At 34.8% G+C, this 18,683-nt stretch overlaps 1 protein-coding gene across 1 annotated transcript in view; it reads left to right on the top strand.

The window, feature by feature from the left end:
• Positions 1–18,683, top strand: part of IL1RAPL1 (interleukin 1 receptor accessory protein like 1) — a 748,261-nt gene that overhangs the window by 85,575 nt on the left and 644,003 nt on the right. Inside the window, exon 2 of the mRNA XM_071569407.1 lies at positions 4,205–4,310. Coding sequence (XP_071425508.1) covers positions 4,229–4,310 — 82 coding nt within the window. The 5' untranslated portion in view covers positions 4,205–4,228. The remainder of the gene's footprint in view (positions 1–4,204; positions 4,311–18,683) is intronic.

The raw sequence follows: 18,683 nt of genomic DNA, 5'->3' as shown, positions 1-18,683 counted from the left end.
GTTCTAAAAGATTTTCTTAGTCTACTATTCTCCTATGGAGCCTTCCAGTCTTATAGCCAGAGTATCTAAAACATGCTAAAATTGATGCAAATTAAATACTAGCAATTAAGTTTATAGCTACCATAAATTGTCTTAGCTTTTTGGTGGAAGTAAGTGAAAACCAGAAAAAAAAAAAAACATAAAAATGAGTTTTGTAGAAGTGTATGTAAGCTTTTTATCTCCCTGCTGCTTAAAGAAACAGCAGACTTGTTCTGCTTGTAAAATGTTTCTTAATGACATTAAAAAAATAAAATTAAAGCTAAGGGGCTAGTAAAATAGTCTCTTAAAATTTTCTTTGCTGAAGGAATATTTTCATGAGATATCACAGTCCAATTAGTGTTAAGAATTTGACTTGTCAGAATTATGCCTTTTATTTGTTTGGGGTTTTTGTTTGTTTTTGGGTTTTGTTTTGTTTTTTGTTTGGTTTTTTTGTTTGTTTGTTTTTTGGTTTATTTTTGTTTTTTGTTTGTGTTTTTTTTGGTTTTTTGTTTGTTTGTTTTTTGGTTTATTTTTGGTTTTTTTTTAGTTTAAAAGCTACGTGACTATGGTGCAGTGTCTAAGCCTCAGGCTCACTCATTCCTGCAGTGAAGGCATTTTCTGTTGACTTGTGGGATTCCACTTGGGATGTTCCTTTTTAATTTTCTTCTGACTTGATTATTTTGTTTTCACAACCAATTTCATGAGGGTGACATTTTCTAGAATAGTCAGTTTCTGAAGCAATCACCTGGAACAAGGGACATGAGATGTTAAGTATCTGTTTTGAGTCAGTCATATGAATAACATGAGGCAGATTTTCCAGCTGCCCAGGCAACTTCCAAAGCCTTAAGGCACCAGCTCCAATATACTCATTGTGCTGGTTTAAAGGCGAACCAGCAGAGGAAATGAACTCACCATGAGAGAGAGATTATAAGTCAGAGCTAAAATTTAATAATAATATTACAATAACAACACTGACACACAAGGGAAATTGCTTTCAACTCACAAAAACCCAACAGTATAACCCAATGTCCTGGGGCACAAACCCAAGGGGGTTTGTTTGCCCTTGTGCTGAGACCCCTGTGGCTTCCCCCAGTCCAGAGCAAAAGGAAATAAAAAACCTGTTGGTGCAGACAAGAGCGGTGATCTCCTCCTGTCAAGGTCCTGTTGCTCCTCTGGATCCAATGAGAAGCTACCAAAGTCTTCTTACCCACCACTTATGTACCCTCAGGGAGCACCCAGTCCCTCCCCCTGGGCGGGGACTCACACAATGGGTGATTAACTCTGGGAGCCAGGGGGTATTGAACTGTTGGTGGCCCATTAGCAGCTGCTCCCCCTCAGGCTGGGTGAGAAGGTGATAATGACTCCCTGGGCAGCTGCTGCTAATGGTCCATTGTCCTTGGGGAATGAATAGAGGCGGTAGAATACACAGCTTTGATCACTCCCACACAGGGTTAGCTGGTCCCTCCTGCTGAACTAGGACACTCATCTTTGCTTCTTTAACCTTTCTTTGAGCATTTGACTTTTAAAATGAAGGAAAGGCCAGAAAAACTTCTCCTCCTCCTCAAAAGGCAGTGTAAACAGAAGAGAAAGGTTGGAAGACTCTGAGGAGAGCCTCTGTGAGATCTGATTTGTTGCTCATATTGCTGCAAGGAGTCAATGGCTGCTACTGGGAGTCACCCATTCCTGCTTTTTTCCCTTTAGCAGGAATTCCTTTCTGGGATCTCCAAAGACAGTGACAGTCTTTACTTTCTAGGGATTTACCACAAACAGTGTAGGCAGCAGCCAGTTTTTCTTATGCCTTTAAGCTAGGCCTGCATCTCTGAGAATAAATGTGCATGAGAATGGCTTCTACAGGGGCATGTTTAAAATTAAATTCTTGTTATACTGCTCTCCTTGTTGACTTCACAACTTAAATGAGTGATACAAGAATGGACCAAGAGAAAATTTTAGTTTACTGAACTGTGTTTTGTTGATATTCTGGTGTTTACTGAAGCTTGCTTTGATAGAATCAAGCTTTGTAACTACTTCATGTTTTCGCTACAAAAATATCTGCAAATACAAATGATTACATACAATACATGCATACACACATATATGCAAATGTATGCATATATTTGCATTTATTTCACAGGGCTCAGCAACATTAGGTTTTGATGTATGGTCAGAAAGGATGTGTTTGGATATGCTTTCACAGTCAGAACCTATTTAGTGGATTTGTAATTGCATAGTAAGATCCTGTGGTTTTTTGGGCAGTATTTATTAGGCTCACACAGAGCAAGGAGCTGACTCTTGCTAGTTCCCTGGAGGCTGAAGATATCAACTTCAGGATTTCCTGTGGCATCAGTTAGTGCAGTAACTGAGAAATGAGATTTTGATTTTGGAAAGCTTGACTAAGTTCTGCAGTAAAATGTGGCATAACACATTGTGGTATCTACTCACTGTGCCCCTGGAAAATTAACCTTAATGTCTAGCTTCTAAATTTCTAGTATCTATATTATTTATAACTGCCAGTGGTCACAGTACTTTGTTAAATTTTAAACTTAACTAAAAATGTTAGCATTACACATAATCTATTGCTTAGCAATCCCACATTTCATATTTAATTTCTACATTGATAAGCAATATATTGCCTGCATTTTCTGAAGTAGCATGAGAATAGAAGCAAGTGCCAGTCCTTCACCTGTAATGCTAAAATGCTGAAGCTTGTTCACAGCCCATGAATGAGCAAATGTTTCTGGTTTTGTCCCTATGAATACAAATATTGTAAAAAATAAGATATCGCAAACTGTTGTCAAAATATATTCTCTCACTCCCTCACCTTTAGTAAAGACATAATAATGAATGCAGTAGGTTTGTGGTTAGTTCTGAAATGTCTTGATATGTAAAGCTTTAACATGGATTATATATGAAGCCATCATTGTTTAAGCAATTCTTCCCATAACGTGCTTTTTACACTCCTACTGGGTTTTATTTCTAACCTGTTCTCTTCTAAGATGAAGATATTTTAAGAAACCACTTTCAAAAAATGTCTTGGGTACTTAGTAACCTGACTATCAATGAAAGTGCAAAAGACTCACTGTCTCTTTAGAAATCAAAGCTTGGACTATGTGGTTCCTTCTGAGAATTTTTTCAGTTGCTGTCCACTGCTGTGATTAACAGAGGTCAATACGGAAACCACATTGGTTTAATCTGGGTCTTATTTATAATATTAAAGAACCATTGATACCCATCCTTTTTTGTCTCCAGCTAGGCAAAAATATTTTTGCTTAAGCTTCTGCAATGAATATAGGTAGCATAGATGGGTTACTGTCTAGCTTGAATAGAGAGAAGATTGGGCCTTCCTTTCCCCTTTTAACACACTGAAATATGAGAAGTTAGCTCTATCAACCATTCTAGAAGAAAGTTGATAGTTATAATGAGTAGATGACTCACTCTTAGTTAAATGGAGAATGAACAAAACGTTTAGTTCCTGCTTTCACCAGCTGCTCATAACACTTAATCCTCAGAGTAAGTAAATAGAAACGGAAAACTTTTATTCCCATCTTAGAGGTGAAGGCTGAGACACAGCCTGTGCTCCACTTCTTTCCATTCTAATTAACATTCACTTTTGCTTAAGTGCAGTGAAAATGTTAATTTGAACTTGCTCATGGGAACTTGCTCACCTAAGAGGAAGTTACAAATGTCTCTGTTGGTTCCTCTGGTTCCCTTTTATGTTTCCTCTTTCATTGTTCCTAAGAAGGTGACCAGATTTGTTTTTAATCAGTTGTTCATTTCATTGTGAATCTTGTGCTTAATTTATGGTATTAATAAATGGTAGCAAAACTAATGAGAAGGGGCATTATTTCCTTTTCCTGTTGCTGGGATCCTAATAGATTTTATGATAAAAAGAAAGAAATAGAGGTTTCAGGATGTCTGTTATAAAGTTTTAACAGGGACCCAATGAATTTTCAATATATAGACAAAATTATAACCTAAACTGTAGGGTTAAATGTAATGCATGTGTTTATTTTAAGCTAATTTTAGTTTTTATAATTTTTAAAGAAACAATAGATCAATTTTATTGCATTAAATTGCTCAGAAAAAAACTATTTAGCTTTTCCACGAGGTCAGTATTATTATTATTTACTGCATGGTTGTTTTGGCACTAATGTATAATAAAAGTTTCTTTCTTTTTTTGGTACTCTAGGAAGCAGACACAGAAAGACAGAAGATGAAAGCTCCTATTTCCAACTTGATTCTCTTGTATGCTTCTCTAACTCAGAGCTTGAAGGTTGTGACCAAAAGGGGATCAGGTAAGTAAATCTTCATCTCTCTGGTTATGATGTGGTTTGAAAAGAATTGCTGAATGGTTGCAAGTATATCCTAGGATGTTGTTGTGGTGGTTTGGAACATTGTTAAGAGGATTTCAAATTCTGCAGTGCAAAATGTTGGTAGCTTCTATGTATTTTTAGATTATTGTGTCATGGACTTGATGAAAAAACCCACAAAAATATTAAAATCAGATATGTAATGGGAAATGAATGTAACCATTTTTCTGCTGAAGGAAAGTTAGTTAACTTGAAAGACTTTGTTGCAATCAGTGTTGTTAAGTTGAGCTACTGGATTTATCTTTTTGACTACCTGCTTTTGGAATTGTAGATCATAGAATTTTGGTTTAAGCAACTGATTTTTGCAATATAACAAGTAGATCAAACACATTAAATTTAATAACCTTGAAAAGTGAACAGCAAGATGTATTTTTTGGAAAGGATACCTGATACATGATTGAAGGGTTTAATTCAGCAGAGAAAATAGAGGCATTTTTCAGAAAGCAAGCAGAGGGTGATGTGTTTGCCAAACATCTTTCCTAGTGTTACTATGGATGAGTCATCTTCATGTGTAAATAGAGAACACCAGTACTTATACAGTTGGATAGTTTTGAGTTCATTTTTTCTCTGTCACCCTGAAATTCTAATTTGCCTCTTTGACTTTTCATTGGATAATGAAAAATAAAATAGGATACTACTTCTGCAAAATAACTTGCTTAATGGCACTAAAGAAAACTAAATCCTCTATGAAAGTCCTAATCCCATGTTGATAGAATTAGTTAATTACATTTGCTGTTGCTAGTCATTTTTGTTTTAGCTTTGGAGTGCTTAAGGTGGCTTTTGTTGTGCTGTTCCATAAGTCTGGCTCTGATTTGGTTTTGTATTTTTGTTGGTAGTAGTTGTAAATTGGTGCTTTGGGAAAACACAAGTCTTTATACATTTTGGGCAACAAATTATGTCTTGTATTTTCAGTGGATTACATTTGTAAGAACAACATAATGAAACTGATTATGTCTCTGGTATTTGGGTACCTGGAAATGTAGATTGAGGGAAGGCAAATAAGGACTATTATGATAAATTAAAGTATTCCTCAATGAAGACTTGAGATAAAATCATATTTGGGGTTATTTAAACTCAAGAAAACTGAAATATGCAGACTGACAGAGCAAAGGAGCTGGTGATGGCCTGATGTGTTTGTAATAGGATGTTTAAGCCTAGATAGATGGCATAGATATCCTTTGAATGTGTCTGGGTAGGGTGTTCTCTTTGATTAATATATAATACTTGTTAGCTTTAAATCAAGGCCTTTTAATTCAAATTTAGTACAAACATTACTGATCATCTCAAAGTAAATTTTCCAAAGACATTCCATTTATAAAGAACTAAAAAATGACCAGGCATCAGATACCTGTTGCTTGAAAGTGACAATAATAAGAACTTGGGTAGTCTTTACATTTTATTTCATAATTTTTGCCTCTATCATCTTCCTCTGATTAACCAACGCAAGACAAAAATGGTAAATATGCAATTAAATTTATGATCAGCAATTTATGTCTATCAAAAATTTATGTCTAAATTTATGTCCAGCAAAAGAAAGAGCATACTAAACTTTTCAAGATGTATAGACTATGTTCTCATCCTGATGCTGCAAGAAAAAGGAAAAACGATAATGGAGATCTTTGGATCATACCTTGCTTTAACATGGGGTTCTTGATGTCTGTTGTGTGTGATCTTGTTATTCTGTATACAGTTTCAATCAGCTGTATCACCAGGGGGGAAGTTTGTGGTACTGGGTGTGCAAAGAAAAAGTCTTTGATTTACTGTAATTTGCCTTTGGTCGTGTTGTTTTGTGATTCTAGTTTTGAAGAGCTTCCTCAGGAATAGGTGGAAGGTAGTAATGTGTGACAGTGCTTGGTTTGCTTTTGTTGTTTGGTTTGCTTTGCTTTGGGTTGGGTTGGGTTGGGTTTTTCCTCCCTATTTTTGCAATCCTGAAGTTCCTACAAAGAAAACCTTATTTACTTGAAGGAAAATTTTAGCAAAATAAGACTCATTTATCTGTACTGTGAAAACAGAAATGATTTCTTAAAACTAATCCAACTTATAATTTAAGTAGGAAAGAAAATTCAACTTGAAAAGTAGAACTTTAGTTTTTTGTGGACTTGTTAACCAGAGGCAGAGGGTGGTGAGGGCATGGTTTGCATCCCTTTAGTCAGTTCTACTTGTGACTTCATTTTGTCCTTGAAATAGCAGCATGAAGGCAAAATTAATAGAAAAAAAATCATATTTTTATACTTATGAGATGTTATGATTATAAATATGGAATAGTACTATCCATATTTTAGAGAAATGTTGTTTTTCTCTACTCCCTTCTCTGTTACGAATTGCAAGAATATATTAAAGGGAAAGAAGGTGTTGCATGAATGAGCTAAATATTTGTCCTAGTTATGACTTATTCCTTCTAATTCACTTTTGTTGAGCTTGTTTCTAAGTACCAAACCTGAAAACATGGATCTGTATTCTTTCTATATTTATTTATTTCTATATTTTCACATATATTACATTTTTATATATTCATATTGTTAATATACATTATTATTTATTTGTACTATTATTTCATAAAATATATATTCTGTATTTAATGTTAAGAAGAGTTCTGTGCTTGAAAATGTGTCTTTTCAATACTGTCAGCTGGATTTTTCCTCTCTCTTCATTTGTAAGTCTTTTTATCAGCAGTGCTAAAAAGGTAGTGATTAATAGTATTAAGTTCTCCATCTGGTAGAAATACATTTCCAACCACTTTTCTGATCTGACAAGAACATGACAATTTACCTTCAGAAAGTCAGTGAAGATTCACAGCGTGCCAAAAGTGTGGAATAATTTGTGGGCTCAAATTCTGGATTTATTTCTAAAAATGGATAGCACATCTGACTGTTTACAGGCTTTCAGAACTGAAGTTGTATCAATTAATTAGCTATATGTGTAAACAATTAAGAACAATATAGTATTCTTGATTTTGTTTGTTTGAAAAAAAGGTTAAAAAACTTCATATTAGAAGAATGCTTAGGTTGCACTGCATTGGATTAGGTCTGATAATGAGAGATGTCATTGTGCAGAGCTCTTAAATTAAATTACTTAAAGGTAGCCCTTGAATCTTTCTACCACTATGTGCCATAAATCGGTTAAATATAATAATATAGGAACTAAGGGGAACAGTATTAATCAAATATTTATTACATTAACCAGAAAACATATTTTAATTTTGCTTATTCACAGCTGTGTGACATACCTGTTTAACATTTATCTTCTGGGTGTGATTATGTTTCTATCTGAGAGATTATTCTTTTTTCTTTTTTTTTTTTTATTTTCCTGTTAATATTTTAAATAAGTTCTTAACCATTTCAAGTTACTTTTTAAGATATATTGGATTTATTTTGCATTTAGGGCATGTAATAACTGTACTTGTTACATAAGAAGGATGGATAATCAGTTGTAGTAACAATTCCATTATTAAATACAGATGATGCAAGAATCTTCTTCCTAAACTATGTAGGCAACTTTAAAATAGACTTAAGCACACTTAATTTTTTGTGTCTACTACAGTGGAATACATAACACCTAAAAGTTGTAATGCCTTCTCAAGGAAGAAAGGAAAAATTCTTTTCCTTAAGCTTTGCAGTTCCAACCACTGAATTCATAATATTTATTAATCGGTGTTTCAGGTACTGAGTGAAATCACCATTAACTTCTGTAGAGGCTTCAGAGGCTGCAACAGAAACTGCAAACCTGGATTTTCATTTGGCATAAAACAGATCTCAGATAAGATCTGCTAAAAGGGAAACTGACTCTTGCACATATTTTGATTTCTTCAGCATATAGTTTTACAGGAATTGATTTAAGCCTCAAAAATGTAGGAAATAATGCCTGGTTTTTAGTATGAAGCCAAACTATGTATAAATTTGTGACATGCCTAAAAAGATTTACTTTTTGTTCAATTCGTTGAATGTTGGTTGCCCAGTGCAGCCCTTGATAGAGCTTTGAGAACTTTACAGTAATGCATTTCTAAATTACTTCCTTTCAATGATTTTTCCTGAAATTATCCACCTTCATAGTTGGAACTAAACTGTTGATTTTTTTATATATTTTTGAAGTCTGTTCTTTACAGGTTGAATGGTATTTGATCACTTACTTCTGGTGAATAGAGTTTTTACTTATGAATTATTTAATATTCACCAAAGAGGAAGTAGGTTAGGAAATAGAGCCTCATGCTGATGCACACAGACTTTTTCCCTTATAGTATGTATGTTAAATGAAATACTTGAACACTGCATTGCCATCTGCTGGTTTTTTCCAAGGATGCTGAACAGACAAAAGAAAGAAAAGTTTGGGGGTTTTGCTGTTTTGTGGACTTTTTTGCTAAAAACCAAATCTGTTAAAAGGGAAAATGTGGGAAAAGGATAAAGAAATTTTATTACCTAAAAGAGTTATGAGCTGATCCATATATTCAGACAGTATTAGTGTATTTGCTTTGTTTACACTCTGATTGCCAAAAAATCTGGTGTTGCCTTGTATCAAAAGAGATGAGACTTGTTACTGACTGTAGTTCTCTGTTTTTCTACAGACTATTTTTCATTCTGGGTTAATTAATCAATATTCTGTGATCAGTTCTGCCTATTGTCAATGGCAATTTTCTTTTCTAGATCAGATTTATTCTTTGATGCATTAATTTTACTGGAAGGACAATTTTTCCAGTGATGGATTATTGGGATATGTATGAGATCCTTCACATAATTATGATGAGGTTAAAGTCTAAATATGTATTTTGTCATGTAGCACAAGATTACTTCCCTTTTAATGTCTAGTATTTTTGTGCCTTAGCTATTATTAATCAGTGTGAGGGGTTCTTTTTGTTGTACATGTATGGAAGATCAACATCATGGAAAAAAGGTAGTATAGAGCTTTGATGCTGTGATGTTATTTCTGAATTTTAGTATATTTTTGGAGGCACAAAATGTTAATTTTAATGAGGCAAAAATAATTCAATTTTTTTTGTTGTTCTAAAACTAGTGGAATTCTGAGGAACAGGCTGGAAACATAGACTCAAATGTCAAGTAGTTATTCTGTTTGACAAATTCAATACTCTGTAAGAACTATAAACAGATATTTTTCTAAATTAAGGACCTCTCTGAATCTTTGTGATTTATTTATCTTGATAGAATAAGTATATTTTAGAGAATAATGAAAAATGTTGAAAAGGATTTATCTGTCTGATTTTTGGTAATGTTTCTTTTAACTGGAAAAAGCAACACATGATCTGTGCAATGTAGGCCTTAACATTAGCAAAGGCAAGGTTTTACATATCATGAGAAATGTCATAATGAGAACTCAACAATTGAGTTAAAAAGATATAAAATCCATGGAATGAAAATTCTTCATTTGTGCTGTAAGTAAGGATTATATCTATAGAGGCCAAGACAGTATTAGAGCTCTTTGCAGGCAGGAAGAATTTTTTAATTTAGTTTAGCAATTTGTACTTATTAATTGAATTACACTATTTTACAGAAAATAATTTATATATTTTTAAAATACAGTTTCTATGGCAAAATCATTTTGAGAAAATGCACATAATTAAACACTGGTGCTTAGAGGTCTGGTACCCATTGTTTCAGCATTTATGTTTTTTTATAACCCTTCTACATGACACTTGGTGTCCAAAGTGTGTAGTGCTACATAAATAATTCTTTTCTTCTTAGTGTCCTTCTTTCAGTAGTGCCGTTCTGTTTTTCATTCTGCCTGTATTTTGATTGCCTAAGTATTTTCTTTCTGGATTCTTGTCAAAAGGTAATTAGTTGATGACTGTCATACTGCATCTGATAAAAACTGAATAGTAAGAAGATGGTTCAAAAATAAATTATCCGTTGTTTTTCTTGTTATACAATTTATAAGCAGAACACTCACATATACAGTATGCCAATACACTGAGCTTGTAGTAAAGCATTTACAGCAACCAAGGATATGCTTCTTCTAAACCATAGGAGTTTGTGTCAATTGATATTAATGGCTCCGAGCTGTTGCTTTCACTGTTACAGAATGTTCCATTATTAATTGGCGAGTCTTATGGCTTGTTGGGTGGTTACACAGAACCTGAAATAACATTTAGAGTCTATCTATGTCTGTTTGATGTATAAAATTGTGGGGTGATAGCCCTGATAAATGCTTGATCAGTTGAGGGGAAATGCCTCAGCCCCCAGAGGAATGCTCCCAGAACCATTGTCAGAGGGAAAAGACATCCCAGTGGTTTTCCAAAGGTGCTAAAGCCAGACTGATAAGATTAACAAAGTGTGGAGTGTTGTGGAGATGACATGTCCCTCCTTTGCAAAATCTTCTGGGAACATAAGGAGCCCCTCAGGCCTATGTCATAGTCATCTGTCTATCACCCCAAAACCAATTGTTGACTAAAGCCACCCAAACTACCTAAGAGAAAAAAAAATAAATAAAAGCAATTGGACATGAGAAAAAACTGGGGAGAAATGTCATTGTCTCTGTGGAGGTAGCTGAGAGCAGTTGTCCTGTCTCCTCCCTCTTTGGACGATGTAGTGGTGAGAAAACCGTGTACTCTCTATACTTTATATTCCACATCTTATACTTGACTCTTTTACACTATCTATACATTCTATTTTATATCTTATACTATGCCTGTTACATTACACCTTATAAAGTACCTTATACCCTTATAATATGCTTTCACTTCTACTTCACTGCTACGTTGATACTTATTTCACTTGGCTATATCTTTGCTCTAGAGGCACCGTATTTATTTTTTACTAACTGTGTTTTGCTACACTCCTCAACTTACTAGGTATATATCTTACTTTATATTAGTTGTTGTGTTCCTTTACGGTGAGTTCTTTTTTAAACATGTATGTTAATGGGAACAGCTATATTCTTTCCTTTTGCTTTGTGTTACAGAGAAGGTGGTGTGGAATTCCTTTTGTTGCTCTGTTTGGGGGGGCGTTTCTAGATTTGTGTTTTAAGTTGTTGTGTTTCTGGTTAGTACTTTCTATTGTTAGTTAAGTCTGTCATGGGAGGTACACTGCTGTATTGAATCTTAAATTAGGGGTGCTTTGTCTCTGTAAAATGTGTTTTGTGCTGATTTCTCTTAGGGTTTTAGTCATCAATTAAATACAATCTAAATGTTATCACTGGCAATGGAAAACCCACAGTAACTGTCACATACTTGTATTAATAAAACTTATTTTCAGAGCTGCTGTGGAGAAAGTTCTTTTCTTGCTATTAAGTTTGGTCCTCACAGCAGAATGTCAAAGACCCTTCCAATCTGTGTGCTGTCCATATTTTTGACAGGCAGTATTGGGTTCATAAGACTTCGATGTTATGGGCCGCTTATAGCTAATATCTTCATAGAGAAAGTTCTCCCTGGCTATTAAGTGTGGTCTCATACCAGAGGTCAAAGACGCTTCCAACCTGTCTGCTGTCCATTGACAGACAGTGTTGAGTGCATAAGACTTCGATTTTCTGGAGCCACTTATGGCTTACAAGTTCTCCCTGGCTAAATTGTGGTTTTCACAGGAAGGTCAAAAACCTTTCCAGGCTGTGTTCTGTCCATTGGTTGATAGGCAGTGCTGGGTTCATAAAGCTTTGATTGTTCCGAGGGTGCTTATAGCCTATAAATTTATATTAATACAGGGGGAATAAGGAATCTGCATTTCTGCCCCTCCTTTTCATGTGACAAAGATAAACTTCTGTGAGGAATGACTTTTAAATGAGAACAATCAAGACTACTGTTATGCTTATGAAAAGCTTTTTTCTTTCTGTTTGGTGATAAGAAAATTATAGTGAATGTCAGTCCTATGCAAAGCTATGTATACTGATGCCGTGAATGACCCTTCCCCCAAAAACAGGACTTCGAGCCACGTTAGTGTAGGGTAAGATAAAAAGTAAAGGTCCTTTAATAACACAGGGCCTACAGCCCACAGGAATACAGGATGACATGCATGTGTCCCAGTTCTTGTTTCCATGGCTTTTATAATAAGATCCCTCCAATCATTGCTTTACACATTTCTCAGTCCAGCCCCAGTCCCACCCCTGGTCCAACCCCCTGGAATTGGGTCTGGGGTCGTCAAGACCCTCTGTCTTCATCAACTCTTCTTCCTCAGGCACACAAAGGTCTCTTGGAGTTCATCCAGTTCTGGCTTTTGGGTCACTCTGACCTGTGTTTATGTTTCATTCTGTGGGCCTTCTGATATCCTTCAGCTCTACCTTGGAAAGGAGTCTAAACAAGATTAATTAACTAAAGGAATTTGAGCTCCCTGTTCTGGGACAGGGGTAGTGATAGAAAGGCATTAAACTTAAACTGTTAGAAATATTAACCCTCTAAAAATCTACAACGACTGTGTTCCTAAAATCTACAAAATGTGAAAATCAGAACAAAACCCCTTTGGCATCAATACCTTTCTTATTGCATTGGTGGGCAGGAATATTTTGCATTATGACCTGATTAGAAAGTGAACCTTCCTTTTTATGAGGATTGCTTCACAAAACTCATTTTAAATTGGCATATAAATATATAAATATGCAGCCTTTTTTGTGTTTGTAGCTGTGGGACTGAATGGGGAAAGGTCTGATTTTATTTTTTTTTTTTTGAGGGACAAGAGAGAAGAAGATGAGGGCGAACCTTTACAGTTAAAAACACAGTAGAGATAAACAGAAATCCTTGTTCATTTCAGTCAACCTTTTTATATTGTGATCTATTAATTAATTCCATATTGATTTTATTAACACTAATATTCTTTTGATTTTTATCCGAAGAATAAAAAGTCTTTTAATTTACTTTTACACCTGTTTTGATTTAAAGACAGTCATTCCTCTGCATTTTAATATGTAGGAAATAATCAATAAGTTTTAATGTTAAAACTTCTTTAGAGTTGAAAAATTAATTAACTGAGTGTATCCACTTTCTCAGACTCTACCTAAATACTCTGCAAGGTTTATACCTTGTATAGTTACATGTCAGTGAGGGTAGGGGTTTACTTGCTTTCTTACTTGCACATTTCTTTTAAAGATAGAAGATCTTCAAAATAGCCCTTGAATATACAGTATTGAGTTCAGCTGAGATAAATGATTGCTTATGCCTGCTGGGATGGAGGCCCAGATCATCTGGCAAAGCAGACTCTAAATGCTCTGCCTCTTTCTTCAGCGCTTGCACTCTTTGTCCTGAACTTTTGCTGTCTATTGTCTACTGTGAGGCCTCCTGGAATTAATATAACTCACAGAAAACCTTTGCAGCTTGCAATTACTACATGGCACCAGGATGTTAGAAGAGCAGTTGGTGTCCTTTAGCACTTAGACATCAAAAGTATCCATATCCCCATCCTGCGGCCAATTCTAACAAAGTTATTTACAGCAATTTTCGTATGATCCTCAACTTCTTCCTTAATTTATGAAGGTAAAAACCTATCTGATTCTTGTTAGGTAAAAACCTGTGATGTGCTGTTTGTGAATCAAGGGATACTAGAAGAAAGTAGGAGTGAAGAACTAACTTGTTTAGTAAATTTTTGCATATTCAGGAAATTAGGGCGTTCCTTTATTATGTGGTTTTGAACCTGGATTTTTTGTTTATGCCAACTGTATGTGGGAAGGATTAGGTGTTTTTCTTATTTTTTTTTTAAAAATAACCCTTTACAGTACTGCATGTTTATTTAGCTACAGAATATTGCATGTGTTGCATTGCTATGGAGTAATTTTCAGTGTATAGCTTTCATTTGAAAAACCTTGAACAAAAATCTTGCTGAAAAGCAGACTAAGTTTTGTTAGTGAGGTTAAACATGCTTGGCCACCGTGATGGCTTGGGTCCAATGGTCTCATCTCTACTTTTAGAAGCTAAGGATACTGTTCAAAATGTCAGATGAACAGCAAATATGTGGATTGTGTGCTATGGGGAAGGTAGGGACTATATTATGAAGAAAGTACAATTCTGTTCTACTAGAGTATTTGAGCAATAAGAAATTATTGCATCACAAGCATAAATCCTTTGTGACACATTACTTATTTTGGACCCACTATGAAAGCAATAACTATTACTTGTCCTGTGAGCATTTATGAACAAGATGGCTGGCATTTTAGAAATAGTTATATGACCTTTTGTTGTTGCTAGGATCCATGCTGATACTTTTCAGAGTCCTGGGAGATAGTGAATAATACCACAGTATGTGAAAGGACTGTCTGTGTGGTAGGAAAGGGTCAATGTTTTATAGTGTGCAAAATATATTAAGAAATGAGTAATGATAGGACAGGAGACAAAATGTGAAGCCAAAAGGACAGTAATAGATATTCTTACATAGTTCGATCATTGAGTTTTAACAGCTGTTTAGGATGACTCTCTGTTTCCACAGTCCCTGTTTTCTCTGGGGAATGGTTAGTGGTTCTTTCACTGATTGGCATCTGTTGATAAATGGCCTGGAAGATATAAAAGAACAAGTGACCTTTGATCAGAAATCACTGATGCAGAAGATTTATTTATTTGAATTCTATCTTGTCAATTTTAAGTAGAATAATGACTGTGTAGAATAAGGAGGCAAAAAATCCTCAAGGACAAGTAATGACCATCTGATTATGTCTTTTTTATTTAAGTTTACTCAGTTATGAAATATTATTAAGATAAGATGTAAGAGCCATGATAATAAGTTCTGCTCATTAGAATATGTTTTGTTGCTACATTAAAAGAAATTAAGTTAACAAAATCTGTCCACATTAAAATATGGACTGACTTGGTCTTCCTGAAGGCTGGAGGGAGGAAGTGCTATCAGTGCTGCATACACAGATATATGGAAAGCAACTTATCATTAAAAGAAGACATCATCCTTTAGAGGCGATACTGAAATCCTCAGCCATTCTTGCTCAGAATGTCTTTGTGTTGTCTTTGCTGTTATCATCTTTACTTCAAAAGCAGATTGCACAAGCTAAGATCTATATTTGTATCCTTTTTGGGTTTTTTCCCCCTCCCAGTTATAAGGACTGCTGTAATGGCAAATTGCAACACAGTTGTTAGTTGAGAGATGAGTGCTCCTGCAATTTCATCGCCTTGCTCTGAAAACATAACTCCTTTCAGGAAACTGTCAGGCATACAGATGCAAAGCAGAGAATTGTATTGAAGCAATCTGGAAATTCATTTGGAGTAGCCCACTTCCACAAATGACTCTTTTTCATCCTCGAGAAAAAGATGCAATTTTTATTCTTTTTTAAAATAAATTTTAATTGCGGTAAAAATACTTCCAATTGATAATTTCAGTTTTGATTGCAGAGTCATTTAGGTTGGAAGAGAGCTCTTAAGATCACCTAATATAACACCCTTAGTTCTAGCAATGTTAACTGCAGGAGGTTGTTCAGAACTGTGTGCAATTGAATTAAATGACTTTAGGACTGTTCTTTAAACAGTGTTTCTTAAGGAATTTAGGGAAACGTTTGAGAGGCTCTATACACATGCTGAAGACCCTCTATTATTCCAGATAAGGATTTCTCAACATATTTCTCATCATGGGTTGCTCTAATGTGAGATTGCAACATACCAAGGAAACATCTGGAGCTATTGTCACATTAGGTTCCTGAATTTGACCTACCTGTAAGCACCATTAGTTAAAATTACTTGGTAAGGGTTCAGAATGCTCAGTTTCTTTCACTGTAAGATTAGTTATTTCTTGGAAATTGCAAATATAGTGAAACTCTACTGAAACATGAGACAATAAATGAGGCTACATGAAAAAATGAACATATGTGGCATATATTTTACCATTGAGTAGCCACCTCACTTTCACCCATAGTTAATATGCTCATTAATACAAGGAATATATTATTTTTTATGGGAAAAGTAATTGACTAATACTAGACATTCTACTTTCATATACTTTCATACAATTCACTATGATTTTTTTAATGAGGCTTTTCATCGTAAATAAAACAAAGACGGGGACTTGGGATATTAAAAGATCAGACTGTAAAGTTTAAAACTTTCAAGAAAACCAACAACATACATAGGTTGTCCAGATCAAAAGAAAGCAAACAGCAGTAAGGCTGTTGTTAATACTATTTTTTAAAAAAGCACCAGGTAGACTTGTCTTAGTTTCCAAACTTTGTGTGAATGTCATTGATTGTATAACCCAGAGTGAATCCTGAAGGCAAACCAGAGAGCCAGGCAAGAAACAATGCAAAATCTCTCTCTGTATATAAATAGATATCTGTGATATTCCTTCTTAGGGAGGAAGGCTCAATTCCTTCTTAGGAATCATGGATCCTACAGAGATGCTGTTTAGCTTTTACATAGGTGATTTCCAGGTTGCAGGACAGCTAAAGAGAAGGGAAAACATGGAGCAATAGTGTCAACCTCTGGCACCCTTCTATCCAAACATGTTGAGCCAAGGATGACAAGGAGTCTAGCTGCCTTTTCTAGCAGTGACTAATGCATATCTCATGGTTTCACAAGGGGCAGGCCAGATTGGAGGCAAGTGAGTGCCCTGTTTTCATGCTACTGACTGTGCCAGGCCACTTTACACACTCTACAGCAAAATCACTATTTTGTATTGTCTGCTTCTTTTTGCCATTGGCAGGGTTTTAAGTGCAATTTATATTTTTATTATTTGAAAGACAAAATAAAATTTTAAACTTTGAGTTTTTTCTAGGTAATTGAATAAGGGTCAATAACAGAAGATTCTAGTTGAGTAAGAAACACTTTTTTTTGAAACAATTATTCAGCAGAAATTATATCTGGTGTAAGTTTACATATATGCATGTTTTTATTTTTTAGTGTACTACTTGCTGGGAGGTTTTAGCAAAATGGGACTATTAATGGATGTAGCAGGAAGTTTAAAATGCCTGCAAGTCTGAAAAGAAAACATGGCAAACTGCATTTCTCAGGAAATGCATTTTTTATTATGAAAAGTAGTTGTCTGTCAAGAAGAGGAGGAGCAAATTGCTTCTGGTGGTTAGGAATGATAAAATAGCATGGCTTATATTTTTAATTGTAATAATTTATTTATATATATTTGAAATATATACCATAATACCCACTTGAAAGGAATTAGTATATAAGATTTGAGATAAGGAAAACCTCTATATTTCTTTTTCTAAAATTTTTCAAAGAAAACAAATTTATGACATATTATTGAATTAATAAATTTTAATAATTCACTTAAAATAGCCACTGTTACTCTTGTCTCAACTTTTTTTTTTTCTTGTAATTCCCAGTTAAATTATCAGAAATCTGTGCAATGGCATAGAGGTAATGAGATATAGTAAAAAAAAATGGACAGGGTGTTGTTTAACAATGTTAAAACTTCTCTCTGTAAGAGTTTGGTCAACAGTACATCAAAATGGGAGGTCAGTGTCCACACACACACATACAAAAACAAAAAGTAGAAGATAATACTTAGGATGTAGTGCAGTGACCGAATTCCAGTGTGATGACACTTTTACATTGCCTAGAGAAGCTGTTAACTTTCCTTCACAATAAGACTGCATGGAAAAAGCAGCTGTCATTATCATCTCACTAGTGTTGTGTTGTCTGTAATTCAGGGCAAACTGGAAATAAATGAAATTTATTTGCATGGTTGATGAGGTGGACTGCTTTATTCATTCATGACTTTGTTACAGTTTGTCACTTCTAAGTAATGCATATGTTGCATTTCAAAGTAGCTGATACTATTCTCATACCTGTACAAATTCATCATGTTTTGTGTGTTTTGGGTATTGAAGACAATTACATTAAAAAGCTGCTGTTCATGCCAAATCTATAGTTGATGCTGCACTTCAGATCCATGATGGCTCATACCTACCAATGCTACTGCTTTCAGTGGGGAGAATCAGTTTTTCATTTCCAACTCTGCTTGAACAAGACTATTCGGCAGAGTTGCTTCCTGACCATATTGTGTGCTTGAAACCCCTCAATTTTTTTCTTTCTGGTAAGCAATAAGATCCAAATAAAATACTGAGGTCCTGTGCTAAGTCTCCAGAATTAATAACTTTGGGGAGAGAAGAGGCTTGATTTTTTGGTTGGGTTGGTTTTAGTTGTTCTCAATGACTCAATCTTTCACTAAAAGCTAGATAAGAAAGAAATTTATGTTCCATGGTACCTTTGAGTCTTTTTCCCATTTCCTTCCTTCTGTATAGACACACAAGCTGAAAGATGTACCGGGCTCAGGTAGTTACCCATCACTGTTAGCAAGTTGTCAGATGTTCCTGGGCTGAGAAACTTAAGAAAGGTCTTAAAAGCTGTTTTGCTGTGCTGAGATGTATTCATCAACTTCAAGATATTGTCAATTGTGATCAGTGGTTGTAATCAAAATGTGATTAGTG

This window comes from Pithys albifrons, chromosome 1, assembly GCF_047495875.1.
Source record: "Pithys albifrons albifrons isolate INPA30051 chromosome 1, PitAlb_v1, whole genome shotgun sequence".
Taxonomy (NCBI): Eukaryota; Metazoa; Chordata; class Aves; order Passeriformes; family Thamnophilidae; genus Pithys; species Pithys albifrons.
The sequence above is the reverse complement of the archived record's forward strand: the minus strand, read 5'-3'. Positions and strand labels throughout refer to the sequence as shown.